General features: G+C 40.7%; 1 protein-coding gene across 5 annotated transcripts in view; it reads left to right on the top strand.

The window, feature by feature from the left end:
* The window catches only part of PCDH15 (protocadherin related 15), a 264,399-nt gene that overhangs the window by 79,795 nt on the left and 170,385 nt on the right, over nucleotides 1-14,219 (top strand). For all 5 annotated transcript variants that reach the window (XM_062496847.1, XM_062496842.1, XM_062496846.1 and 2 more), the window contains one exon: nucleotides 1,175-1,345. In XM_062496847.1, the coding sequence (XP_062352831.1) occupies nucleotides 1,175-1,345 (171 nt within the window). The remainder of the gene's footprint in view (nucleotides 1-1,174; nucleotides 1,346-14,219) is intronic.

The raw sequence follows: 14,219 nt of genomic DNA, 5'->3' as shown, positions 1-14,219 counted from the left end.
AGCTCCTTTTGCTGGGAAAAGCCATAAAGCACAGCCCATCCCTGGAAGTGTCCACGGCCAGGCTGGACAGGGCTTGGAGCAATCTGGGGTAGTGAAGGTTTCCCTGTTCAGTGCAGGGGTGGCACTGATTAGGCTTTAAGGTCCCTTCCAACCCAAACTATTCTGGAATTCTATAACCTCACAGGCTGTACTGAATTCTCTCTGGTGTGTACTGTGCAATCACATTCCTTTGATTACGCTATCAGTGCTTTGCTATCCTTGCAACCTGAAGATATTGCTGGAAATTAATTACTCTCCATCTGCTTTGATCCAGAATTACTCAGAGACATTTACTGGAGGAATGGAGAAATGGTTTAGTTGACGATGAAAGCTGCTCCTTGTAGCTGGAATTGTTTTTCATCATTGACCATGAAGAAAGCTGAATGCAGAAATTCCCATATTTACTCTAAACATGTAGCTGGTGCAAGAACTGACTGGACTGCAAAATAGAAAAATAAATATGTATCCAATCCAATTTAGAGCAATGGCCTCTTCATCTTATATAGATGATGTTATTAAACAGCATAAGTTAAAAAATATTTTTTTTTTCTTTCAGTGTTGCATCTACTTTATATCCTATTAGGATAGGAGGGCAAGATGTAATTCATGGCACATATTCCTCCCCAGGATTTTAGCTCAGCAAAGGAAGCTCATGCAGTAGCTCCTTTGTGAAAATGAGAATATTTTTTTGAGTATTTTAAACAAAATATTAGCTAGTCATGGTGTTTCTTCACTAAAGGAAGAAAGAAGACTTGTGTACTTTAGGTATAACCACAACAATTTTGGATTATAAATAAGGCACAGGACCTTTTTATCTTCTACCAACATGCTGCATTACTATAGTTTTAATCCTATAGTTGTCCCAAGCTTTATTTTTTTTCTGAGATATAGATGTCTTGCAGTATTTCTTCACTTTTTCTCCTACTTCTACTAGTGAGCCTTTCAGGCTGCAATTCTGAGGCAGAAGCTCCTGTAGTTACTCATGGAACTTGAATAATTCTGATGCTTGTATATTTTATCCTTACCCTTGCTTAAAACCTTTTGGGTGGTTCTTTTTAGGAGATTTTTAGGAGACTTTTTTCAGGAGATTCTCAGTTCAGGAAGTTTCACCAGATGGACCTGGTTTGCTCCACAGGACCGAGCCCAAAACCTGAATGAACGGCGGACGAGCACGACCACCCTGACCGTGGACGTGCTCGACGGGGATGATCTGGGGCCAATGTTCCTGCCCTGTGTGCTGGTGAACAACACCCGGGACTGCAGACCCCTCACCTACCAAGCCAGCCTGCCCGAGCTGACGGATCCTGTAAGTCCTCTGGGATTTTTCCAAGTTTTATCTAGTTGCCTGTCGTCTTTTCCTGTGGGCATACCTGGGAGCTGTAGCTAAAAAATCACCCGTGCTTGATGCCGTGTTTTCTGTGCCAAGCAAGAGGAAACCAAGGTAAGATGCATGTGGGAATGATGGTGAAATTCCAGTTTGGATCCAATGCCAAGCTGCCTGTTGGCTGCAAGGGCTGAGTCTTGCAGAAATCTGGTAAATTTTGGAATTGCTTCTCCTGAGCTGTCCATCTTTTGCCCTCAAAATACCCCCAAGAAGCACCTTTGGATGGCGACTTGATGTTACCCCCATGGAGGGTTGTTATAAACTGTAGGAGAGAGATTTTTGGGAAAAGGAAGCATTAGTCACTGACCTCTGAAAAGATTTTTATTGATATTATCAGGTTTTGATCAAGAGGCACTGAAGAGCAATGGGGATTCATCCCATGTAGGTTCTTGTGCTAAGTCTGTCAGTTAATCCATCCATGGTGTTGGGTTAGAGGTGAGTGTAAGGCTCATTTCACACTCCATGCATACATGAATCCCAAAATGAGGTGAGAACTGCATAATTTCTTGTTGCAACTTGGTGCCAATTGCCATTCTTACAGCTTGGAGGTCTGCACCTCTGGTGGGTGGAACAGAAACAGGGACTGCTGAATTAATATGGATATGTGACCTTTGATTCATATATATAAGAATATAAAAAGGCAGAACTAATCAAATCACCAGGTATTGCCCCACCTGATTAACTCTGACATTAAGATGACATTAAAATAACGTTAAGCTTTGACATTAGGGTTTTTAACTTTGGTTGCTCATCACAGCACACACTCCGTGTCCTGCTGCCTCCAGCCAAGGGCAGGTTGAGGTTGGAAGTGTGGAGATTCCTGCTCCTCCCTGCCTTATCTCCCCTCCTGTCCTGTGCCTCACACTCTTTTTTTCCCATCCCACACATTTTGGTGTCTTGCTTGGTGTGGCTTTAGGACTGCTGCTGCAGTTATCCTCGGGATGAGTCAAGGGAAGGGAGGGATGATCTGTATTTAACTTTGGAATATTGATTTCCACACCTTCCCCACACACACTTCTACACCTCGGTGTACTTAAAAACCCTTTGTAGCTGTGTTGTGTTTAGGACTTTGTGAAGAACTCCGTTGACTTTAAATTCTACTTTAATTTGCTTTGGGCTTGCTGGTATTTTAAGGAAAGGGGCAGCTCCCTGTCCAGCTGAGTGTGGGGCATCCTCAGGGTGAGCGCTCAGACATTGAGGAGGAGGGACTGTGACCTCATTTCATCTGCACAGATCTGTTAGAATTCCCTGTGTGGGAGCAGATGAGGCAGGGATTATAAATAACTGGTGTTCTTATGGGTTTTTATCTGGTTATCTGAAGGTATAACACAAACCATACCTTTTTTCTGGTGCTGCCTCTCAGTCAGAGGATTCCAGCTCCAGCTCTGCTCCTGCCCTTGGCCAGGCATGTTCCCCACTGGAAGACAAAGCAGTGCCTGCCAGGGAGAGGGGTTGTGCCAGGAAAAATCTGACCTGGGATTTAAGTACTGAGCTGCAAAACTCATTTATTTAAACTTCCCGAGCTGCAGTGTGCTCAGGGGCAGCGGCTTTTGTTTGTTTTTCAGCTTTTCTTGTGTCAAACTGCTCCTGATCTATGAAGTGAGACCTGGGTTCTGTTGATGAACCACAGACTCCTCACTGTTTATCTCTTTGCAACACTTTTGATAAGGCTAAGTGGAAGAAGTTATACCTTGAACCTCAAATATTTACTTGGCTTTTAAGCGATAATTCCTTTGGAAGACACGGATGATACCTGGATTCAGCTAGGAAACATTTATATTAAATTTATCCATTACATTTTTATGTATTATATTTATTCTTTACTAAGCTGCTCCATAGCTGCCACTACCCTACTCCCTAGGCTAAAGGACTACTTTTAGCTTAACACCATCTTTTTTTTTAAATTTGCTTTTAATTTTTTAATGAAGATGAGAAGGAATATTAATGAATGAGGAACAAAGTTGAAATATGAATTATTCAGAGGCAGTAGCTGGAAAGAGAAGTCCTGCTTTACTGGGCAAGATGTCCACTCAGATGACCCCTAAAATAAAGCATTTAATGGCACTGGTAAGAGAAATATTTTTGTCCAGTATAGTTGGAATCTATCCATGAATTTACTGAGGCAAAAAGTTAGGAATTAATTACTTGCTATTAGCTGAATTCCAATTTCCAAGAAAACCTGTGTTGGTTGTTGATTAGGTTTGGGGATTTTTGTTGTCATTGTTACATTGCTTTATATTTATATTATATTTTAGGGATTCTGTATCAAATCAGCTCTGGTAATTAATTTTTTCCCCCTCTTGTATAAGGAAGACTTGAATAAATTAGCATTTATTATCAGAATGTGCAAGTATCACATGAAGTTAAGAGGTACAACCTCATGAATATCTCGTAACATGGGCAAGATAATTTCTCCTCCATTTTTCCACCTTCAGTCCATTCCTGTTGCTCTCACTTTGTGAAGGTTTCCTTCACTTCTATACTCGGTATTTTCCGTCACCATGCAAAGAAGAACAGCCTGTTAAGCAGCAAAATATGGACTAGATTTATTTAATTAATTGCTGGACTAGATTTGCAATCATGCGATTTATTATGGGGTTCCCTGGGGTTATTATGGAGTAATTATGGGCCCACATAGGCACTAAGACACTCCATTGACACCAAGGATTTTGTACTAAATCCAGATTCGACCTCACTGTTCTACAACTTCCTTGTTCTTGCACCTCTGATGGATCCTCGTGCATGGAAAGGGTTTAGGTTTGTACTGATTATCCCCAGAATCTTCAAGGATAATGAGCAGGAGCCTCACAGGGTCTGTGGGTTCAGGTGCCCTTATGGAGCTGGGCCTGAGCAGAGCACAGAGAGATGAAAGGCTAAAAATGATAAATAAATTATTCCCAAGCAGCTGTGAAGTTGAGAGGGGTGAAAAAAAGACACTGGAGAGCAGGAGACACCCCAGAAGGTCTCAGATCTTTATTAGTGAGAAGGAACTCTTCAGTTGCATCCGTTTGGATTCAGGGGAGAAATCTGCATTTTTCTGAGGAGGTGTTGTAATCCCACTGAGTGAGCTGGGGCTGGCAGCACAGGACACTTCCAGAGTATCAAGGGTTAATCAGCTCAGGATAAATCAATTTAATGCTGATTATTGGTAATCAATTAGCACTGTACAGGATGTGCTGGGTTTGGACTTTATGATCTCAAAGGTCTTCTCCAAGCTAGTTAGCTCTGTGATTGATTCTGGTTTTGGGTACCTCTGGTCTTGAGGATGACAAGCACCTGACAATTCATTCCAACTGATGTGCCTTGCAGTTCCTTCCTTTGGCCCTGCAAATCATAATTCCTCCCAAACACAAAACCTTCTGGAATTTTCTCCCAGAGACACATTAATATGAAACTTGCAGCAGCACAAGTGAAAATTCTGAAAACGGCATCTCCCCATCTTGAATATACTAATCAAAGAGAAAAAATGATCAAAATGTTTTGGATTTCCTCAGTGGTCATTAAATTAATTAATTAATTAATTAATTAACTTATTTTGCTGTGGGATGTATCAGTACCAGCAAAAAAGACATTTGATCCAGGGATCTACCATGGAATGAACACTAAATAAACACCTCTGAAGTGGGATAGATTTGCTGGTTCACCTGGAGCTGCCACACAGCTACCAAGGAAGACTTTTGGGGTACTGGAAGACCCCAGCCTTCAGATTTTGGCTGTTGAGTTGAAGTGGATGTGTGTGGTTAAATCCACTTTAATAGAAGCTTTCAGAAGATGAGGAATGCCTCTCTTACCTGTGTGAGTGGCAAGATCCCAGAGAATAATTGGGGTTTTTTCTTGCTGACTTTTAAACCTGACTGCTTAAAGATAATTCACAGGGAAGGAATAATCCCCTAATAACAATCAAACTGCATAAAACTGAAAAATCATCTTCAGTTGCCACTTCTTCTTGTCCTTTTGTTTTTTTTTTTTCATGTGTGTTTCTTTGTTAAATACGGGACATTTTAAACTGCAAATGTTCATAGTTAATTTAGGGGGTTGGTGGTCTCTGGAGGAGTTCAAACTCAATCTGCCTTTTTTTTTTTTTTTTTGCCTTATTTGTACTAAGATTTGGCTTTTTTTGATTCAAACATGATAAAAGAGCTTTGGCAGCCTTTGGTCTGTTGAGACTTACTGACGGCGATTGGCAAAGAGGTGGGACCCCAGCTTGATGCAAGCATGAAGCCAGTTTATTGATTTCACACATCAGTATATATATTTATATACCTTTCAGCTATAGTTAAAAGCAGCATAACCAAAACATTTATGTAACTAAGTAACATTGCTTAATCATGGCTTTGCATAAACCTAGAGAGGCACGGTATTGCATGATTTGTCTCAATCAAGGCATACTCAGGACACTGCTATCTTTTGCATTCCCTCTTCAAGAATGAACTTTTGAATTCCTTCTTCATTCCTGCTGCTTTCTTTTGCCGAGGCTTATGGCCTGTTATGGTTAACACATCCATTTTGGTCACAAGCTGAGCAGTGCTTTGGGTCCTGCTCTCTAGCTGTATTCCCATCATTTACGAGTTCATGATTCAGTGGCATCAAGCCTCAGGAAACTATTTGGGATTTAATTTGTTTCTAATTATTCCTTTCCCAGCTGAACAGGCTCTGTCCAGTTTTTTGGGACTGCTGCTAAATGCTCTTGTAGGGGTTGGTATTTACACTTCCTGCTAGAATTAGCCCACAATTGACTACAGTTGTGTCTGCTGGCAAAACTAAATGTTCAAAGTCTGCCTTCCAGAGAAAACAGGTTTTCATCAGAAAAACAGAGAAACAGAGTTTTCATCATTAGGAGAATTGTTTCTCTTCATAGAAATCGTTTGGGGCAAGAAAAAAAAAAATTGATTTTATATTTTGAATAGGCAGCATCCAGCCCTGTTGTTAATTAGACTAAAAATCTTTGGAGCAAAATAATTAGTGCTGGGGTGAGATGAATAGGAGTTCCTGGGTACTTTCATTCCAAAAATTATTTGGTGGACAGGGTATTGGAAATACCTTCAGGAAATAACCAGAAAAACGTTTTAAAAACTGGCTGTGTCTCTACATTCTTGTTCTTAGGCAAATTAGAAAAGAACTTCATGACTGAGGCTCTGAACAGTTCCTCTACCACTGAAAGATGAGCAAATTGCTCCATTTTCCCAGGGATTAATTTTTCAGGAGCAGTTTAGGTCAATGCTGCGACTCAGCTGAGTGGAGGGGAAACACAGGTTGACTTCCCTGACACCTCTGCAGTTGTCAGGGTGCTTTTTATGGAAGAAGGTAGAGTTGTGGCCAAGTTATTTGCCTTTGGAGGCAGATAGCAATTTTTCTAATTAAATTTCAGCAGAGATGAAAGATGAACAGATAGGCAATCATGAAGTGCTTTGGAAGTGGGAAAGCAAGGCAAAAACAATGATAAAATCCTCTAGTGGCTGCAGCCACTCTGTTTACTCTAGGCAAACTTTCCATTTTCACTTCCCCCTCTTTTCACTCTAATTGCAACCCTATAGAGATCACCAGATTGATGTGAAGTTCAAGGTACTGGATAAAGTTCACAATATTAGGCTGGTTTTTAACCTGATTTAGTGATTTTGAATTAATAACTCAGCAAAGTCAAAATGGACAGCTTTGATAAGCTATTGATTATCTGCAAGGACCTGATAAGGAGCTATAAAAGGTGTTTTAAATCTGCTGATGTGATTTTCCCTATCCTTTCCCGTTTTAGGATTGATTGTCTGTCTCCCACATGCCATCCCTTGACAGGTAGTCTTTTTTTTTTAAGGAAAAAGTCAGTGAAAAGTAGCAAAGTATGAAAAGGTTAAAATCACAAAGATGTGATATTACAGATAATTAAATTCTATGTATTTGGGAGGATACCAGGATGGCTAATTAAAAAGAATTGTCAGTAAAAATTGTCAAGAACTTTAATATCTGAATACATAAACCTGAGAATACTCTTCCTCAGCAGCCAGTCAAGCTCTTCCCTTGGCTGATGTATTGATCAGGCAGAACAGTCCCTGTTAATCTAAGATCAACCTGTATCTTTAAATATAGTTGCTTTTCAGATAGAGGAGAGGTTCACTTCCTTGGTTTGCCCTTCAAAACAAAACAAAACAAAACCATTATTTTAGCTTCCAAAATGTAATGACTGTTGAAAGAACCAGGTGTTTCAAAGAACACTGTGGTTGAGAAAATTATAGCAAGGTTGAAGAATAAAGGAATAAAGTCTGAAAGACACTTTACTTCAGGGGACTTTAACCCAGTTGTGGTTCAGAAGTTGAGTTGCTGTCTATGGGCAAAAAAAAATATATATATGTATTTATATATAGAAATTCTGATCCTTAAAATGGAGGTTTTAAGGGAAAAAGGATCAAGCTTGCCTGAAAAATGAGAAGATTTTGGTGAAAAAAAATGAAACAGGGGGAAAAAATGTCCCTGCATATCATATCTGGAGTTGTTTTTAGGCTGAGATAAGCTTATTTTGTGTATTGCTGGATTGTGGGGCTGGGTTATGGGGTGGCCTATGGGACACAGTGGCCATGGGGCTCACTGGGTGGCACAGGAGGAGCAGCAACTCTGGGAGCTCTCCAGAGACTCAGGCTGGGCTCAAAATTTGGCTGCTGCTGAAAACAGGGGCATTTGCTACCTATTTATCAAACTGTAAATTAAATCTGAAATCTGATTCATTATCAAGGCAGGAATAAACTGGTAAACAATACTGGTTTTATAATTTATTGTTTTGTTTTCTAATCTGGGAATGTTTAATTAATTGCCTGTTATTTCTCATCATGGTTAGGAACTTAGAGGTGAGAAAATGCCCAGTTCTTCTGGCTTTGCCAGAAGCTGAGAAGGAAAAAGGTCCTGAGCTTGCTTGGAAGAAGTAACAGTGGTTCTGAAATTAGAAGGAATTTCGTTTCAGGAAGGAAGAGAAGGTGCTTTGATTCAAACTTTGATCACAGCCACAGCAATCCAGTCCATCCCAGGCTGGAGAGGGATCTCCAGGGATTTAGTGTGGGTAGCAGGGCAGGTTCAGGAGCACAAAACACCTTTTCCTGCAGCAAAACTGAGGCTAAAAATCCAATTAACGAATTAGTGAAGTGCCAAAACACCCAAGTGTTGACTGAGGAGCTCCTGTAAGATTCAATTCTGTTTTCTATTCCGTAGATCTGTATTTGTTACAGCACCAAGTGGAGCTGTTGTCACAAAAAAAATATATATGTAGCAATTTATTCGATCCCTAAATGTAATTTCAAAGCATTTGAAGGCTTTAAATGTTGACATTTAAACAAAATATTCTTGCAGTGATGCTTTATTAGCTAACTTCACTCCAGAAAAAATCTCATCTCTGTCACTTCCCTAGGCCTTGCAGAGAGAATAATTTCAGTGCCTGGGTTGTCCCATTAAACTGTAGCTGATCATTAGGGGTCAGGAGGAATTATTTATCTTTTCAGCTTGTTGTCACAATGCAGAGGGTGCAGATTAATTCCTCAATTAATCAAATGTATCTGAAAAACCTTAATTGATGAATATGTGCAAGCACATGCTAAAATGAAACCCTCCTTGGAAATGAAATGAAAGGAAAATCTCCATTCTCAGGACAGTCATGTTTGCCTCTGCTCCATGCTATTGATAATGGCTATGTGGAAAATATTCCTTGAATCCTAGAGGTCTTTCCTGGGGAGAACAAGGAAATTCCTGGTGAGTGGAACTTCCTCTCCTGAAGGGAGAAAGTGGGAATAATCTCCATTTGGCTCTGGATCAATGCCTTGTGCAGCACAGCAGTCCTGGGGAGGCAGGGCTGTGCTTGGTAAATAATTCTTGCTTTTTGTCCTGGGATTGGAAAAGAAAAACATTTAATATAACAAAACAAAAAAAAAAATCCTGTTTCACCTTATGAATATGTTAGGATGAGCTCAAGGGTGAAGGATGTAAGTGCTGCAGGTGAGGTGTGTACACACGCACATGTTACATCCCCACAAATTTATTGAAAATACATCCAAAATTTGGGTGGGAAAAACCTTTATTCCCCTATAACCTTCAATGTAAAAATGCCACTTTTAACGTTAGCATTAAATCAGTGCAATAAAATTGATTTAATAATGGTGAGGCAGAATTGTGGCTCTGTCCACAAAATCTCTCCCTAAAATTCTTTCTCTGACAGGGTGGCAAACTTCAGTGAGGAGAGGACAGTGGTGGATACAGCTGGAATTAAGTAGTGAGGTAGTTCCAGATGACATTCCCACTCCTGGGCTGGAGAAGTGCTCACTGAGTACCCAAAGGAGAGGGAAATCAGTACAGAAAATGAAAATTCTTCAAGCTGAGAATGGGAACTGCAGTGTGGTTTTGCTGACCCCAAATGTCCCTCTCCTGTTTCAGCCTTCTGAAATTCCCACTGATGTAAGACTCTGGACCTGGCTTGTTCCTGCAGCTGAGAAAATGCCAAATTCTCTGCAGGAAGATGAAATGTGGGAATAAGAGATAGAACTACCAATATTATTGTAATAAAATCTCCATTTAAAGAGAGTCAGCCAAGAGACAAAAGGCCTGGGTGAAATACTGACCTGTTCATCTTGATATTTCTCTCATTTTTTGTATTTCAAATTAATTACTCTCTGGGGTTTTTTTGAGTTTTCATCTAGTTCCATACAGCTGAAATTAAGAAAGATTCTACCTCTGGTACTGGCTATATTTTCTCACCAAATCTTTCTCCTCTTTTATCATTTGCTTGTAACTTCTTGTGCCTTTTGTGGTGTATTACTGTGTGGCTGATTATTCTAAAGACATAGAGAAGCCAGCAGGCTGTTGTCCTTAGGAAGAGAGAGAGAGAGAGAGAGAGAGAGAGATAGATAGATAGATAGATAGATAGATAGAAAGAATAATCCCTCTGTGAGAAATAACATTTATAAGGAAAGAAATCTGGGCTAATATTACAAGGATTTCTTTAATTGCAAATACATTACTCTTAGAAATGATAATAAGAAAAATCTGGAAGTCATTATGGTGGTGCTACGTGGTTATTAAATATTTTCTGATTTTTGGGAGATGTAAGTGCTTGTTACAGTTTTCTCCTCTGCAGGAAATCGGGATAATAAGAAATCCACCATCAAGAATTTGAGGAATAATCAAGGAAATAGGCTTCATAGTTGTATGGGAAAAAAGCCAAATATCAAACAGAAATGTTTATTGTTCTTAAATGCCAGTCATCACCTTGGAAGAAGGAGAAGCTCTGGCCTGAATTCTGGTTGTGCTGAGGCAGGAGGCCCATTGCATAATGCATTTCATTTAGTCCCCTGCACAGACACTGCTGGGGACACTTCTTATCAAGCATGTCAGATATAGAAAAAGCAATTTAGTAAGCACTGTGATCAGATCCTGATGAAATTCAATTCTTTTTTGGCCCTGCTGTTCCTGGGAGACATCATTGATAAAAATAGTCTCTATTTTCCTCCATGCTCGGGTTCATTATGCTCTCTTGCTGCTCTTTCAAAATGAGGGGTTGTTTTTGGTTTTTTTTTCCCATCGAAGGTGGCTTGTTTTTACAAATGAATGGAAGGAATTGTGTTCTCTGACAGCTTACTCTGTTAACAACCCGAGCTGCCAGGATATTTGAATTTTACAGTTTTCATTTCAAGAAATTGCATAAACATGAGGCATGACAGAAACCCAAGAAGGAAGCAGCCATGTGTTGTATTGAGTAGCTAAATCAGGTGCTAAAAGCTGTTTGATAATTTAGTGCTAAGTATAGAAAGAAGGTGAATTGAATAATTAATCCAGTGTCTTAATTTTTCCCATTGGTCACTAAAACACTATTTTACCCCCAGAGAAGACAGGAGAGGCCAGGTCACAGCATAAATTACCCACTGTGGCTTTTTAGCTGTGGCTTCTGAAAATGAAGGGGAACTTCTGAAAAATAAATAAAGACAAAAGTTGATTTAGATTTAAATTTGTGTGTCAGTTATGGGGTCCCAGCACAGGAGGGGCCTGGAGCTGCTGGACAGAGTCCAGAGGAGGCACCAGCATGATCAGAGGGATGGAGCAGCTCTGCTGGGAGAACTGGGATTGTTCAGCCTGGAGAAGAGAGGCTTTGGGGTGACCTAATTGTAGCTGAAGGAGCTAACAAGAATAATGGAAAGAGACTTTTCCATGGGATGGAGTGACAGGACAAAGGGAATGGCTTCCCACTGCCAGAGAGCAGGTTTGGATTGGATATTAGGAGGACATTCCTCCCTGTGAGGGTGGGAAGGCCCTGGCACAGCTTTGCCCAGAGAAGCTGTGGCTGCCCCATCATTTCCCTGAAGGGATGAATAAAAGGTGTGGACGTGGCACTCAATAGAGGACATGGATTTGTGGTGATGGATTGATGGGTTGGACTAGATGATCTAAAGCTGTTTTTCAACCTTGCTGATTCTGTAATTCTAAGAAATATAAATTGGGTGAATTTACTGTAAATCTCTGGGGTTTAGCAATGTAGATTTGGTTTCCTCAAGTAGTTGTGACCTTTTTTCGGAAGTATTTCCAGGCCCAGAATTTTTGCTATGTAAACCACTTTTTAGCTCCCATGGCAACTTGATCTAACAATTTCCTGCAGTGAATCTATTCTCTTTCAGATTCAGAGTGTGTTTTAAATCCGTGCTTGGGGTTTGCTTCCAAAGTCTCCAAAGCATTCAGTTGGGGTCTTGGCCTGTAGTTTGAGTTCCCGTGTTGTGGCAACGCGAAGGGTCAGAAGATTCGATTCCCCTTGGATTCCTGCACATCTCTGTGCCACATCAGCCTTCAAATAGCAGCACAGGAATTCCTGCAGGTGCCTGGTGTGAGGCACTGCCTCCCCTGGGCCTGATCAAAGGCAGGAATGTGTAGCTGCCAGTGGGAAAGCAGGAAAGGAGGGAGAACAGTGATGTCCTACATATATTTGATTTGATGAGACATGGTTTTACTAATGACGAGATTTTAGTGTGTCTCCTACATTTGTAGCGTGATTCCTGCTTTTTGGATTGACTTCCTTTGTGGTTGGATAACTCCACTGAAACATTCCCCACATTTTGCTGACATGCAAGTGCTCTGTGATGGATTTCTGCTCATTAGTGTTTTGTCACAGCCCTTGTTGTGCTGGCAGAGCAGCTGAGACAGCAGCAAGGAATGATGCTGGAATGGTTCTGCAGCTCTCCCTGCTGTTTTAGTGCAGAGTGTTGGCAAAGTCACAGGCAACTCTGCACAGCATGGAGACAACTCGGCTCATTTCCCACTTACAGCTCATATTCCAGCCTTGGGAAAACACAAGGAGAACCAGCGTGACCATAACGATTGATCAATTCATCAAGAACTTTGTTGGTTTAATAGTACAGAGCTCCCTGGGATGGGGTTCTGGATGGCACCAGGGACAATTTGTGTTGCTTTAGTGATATTTTCCATCTGGATAAAAGCTCCTCAGCCTTGTTCTGCAGAGGGATTAGAGTTCAGCAGCAAATTCCTCAGCTGAGCTGTGGGAATTATGCAGGTGGAAGGGCCTGAGACTTTACTTGAAGTCCACTGGCAGCAGTTACAGCTGCCTGTAGAAAAAATAATTTTCGGAGTATCAAATATTGGTGTGAAATGTCCAGTGGGAACTGACGGTGCTAATACAGACTGGCGGGATAGGTGAGTTTGGAAGGGAGCTCAGTGTTCAGTGTTTTGTGTTACCTTGTGTGAACAAACTCAGCACCACTTGTCCCCTCACTTTTTATGAGCCCTGCTGTCCTAAGAATGCAGCTATTTGTATCAGATTTCTATTTCACTTGTTCAGTTCACAGCCCATCCTAGAGGATCACGAGGATACAGATCACTGAGTGCGTGTGAATGTTCACAGAATCCCAGCACGGGTCAGGCTGGGGTAGCAGTGAATAATTCATATTTGAGGATAGAAAATGTCTTGCTGTGTTTGACTGAATAATAAATTGACAGTGTTGGTTTTTGTCCCTTCTCTCAATGGGTTTCTTGAGCTCACCTTGGTGAATCCAAACAAAACTTTGGGAACTCTTTCTTTCCATGCAGTTTTATCCTTTGCAGTATTTTCCAGTGTCTATTTGTGCCTGTGTGGTGGCCCTGGCCCCTGAGTCCCTGGTGGGAGCTCAAGTGGTTGTGAATCATCACAGCAGCATCACCAGAGTGAAACCTGGAGCTGGTTCATGGTCTGGTGGCTTAATTGTAGAAAAAACACCTCTCAGGAATATATTACTGCTCGGAAAAGAACCTTCCTTGCTGAGGAATGTTAGTTTTCAGTTTCCTAGAACACGGTGATTTTCACGGTAACAAGCAAAAAAACCCCAAAATACAGCACAAAACCCCTCAAAATACACCATAAACCTCCCCACACAAATGAAAAAGGCAGCTCTGAGCAGAAAACTGCATTATTTCAACTCCCAAAATGTACCATTTTTCCCTCTTTTCCTTCTCGTCTTCTCCAAAAGACGTTTTCCTTAAGTATCTACAGTTGGCAAATTCCGCTTTGCACCTCAGGTAGATGGAAAAGAGAAAAATCTGATTTTTTTAAAAATCCTTGTTATCAGCTGTGCAACAATTATTGTTGTATCCTGACTTTACAATGAATTCTTCACTGTTCACGCCTTTCTATTGGAAGCCTGGCATTCCTGGACATCTTAAAATAAATTAACTAAAAAAAAAAGATAATAAATATTGGAAAATATATTACTTTTATTCCTAAAGTCATGTTTATTTGGGGTGGGGTTTTTTTTGTTTTGTTTTTCTCTGTTTTGTTTTGCTTTGTTTTTGTTGTTAT

Source organism: Cinclus cinclus, chromosome 7, assembly GCF_963662255.1.
Source record: "Cinclus cinclus chromosome 7, bCinCin1.1, whole genome shotgun sequence".
Taxonomy (NCBI): domain Eukaryota; kingdom Metazoa; phylum Chordata; class Aves; order Passeriformes; family Cinclidae; genus Cinclus; species Cinclus cinclus.
This window is presented reverse-complemented; position numbering and strand designations above follow the sequence as displayed.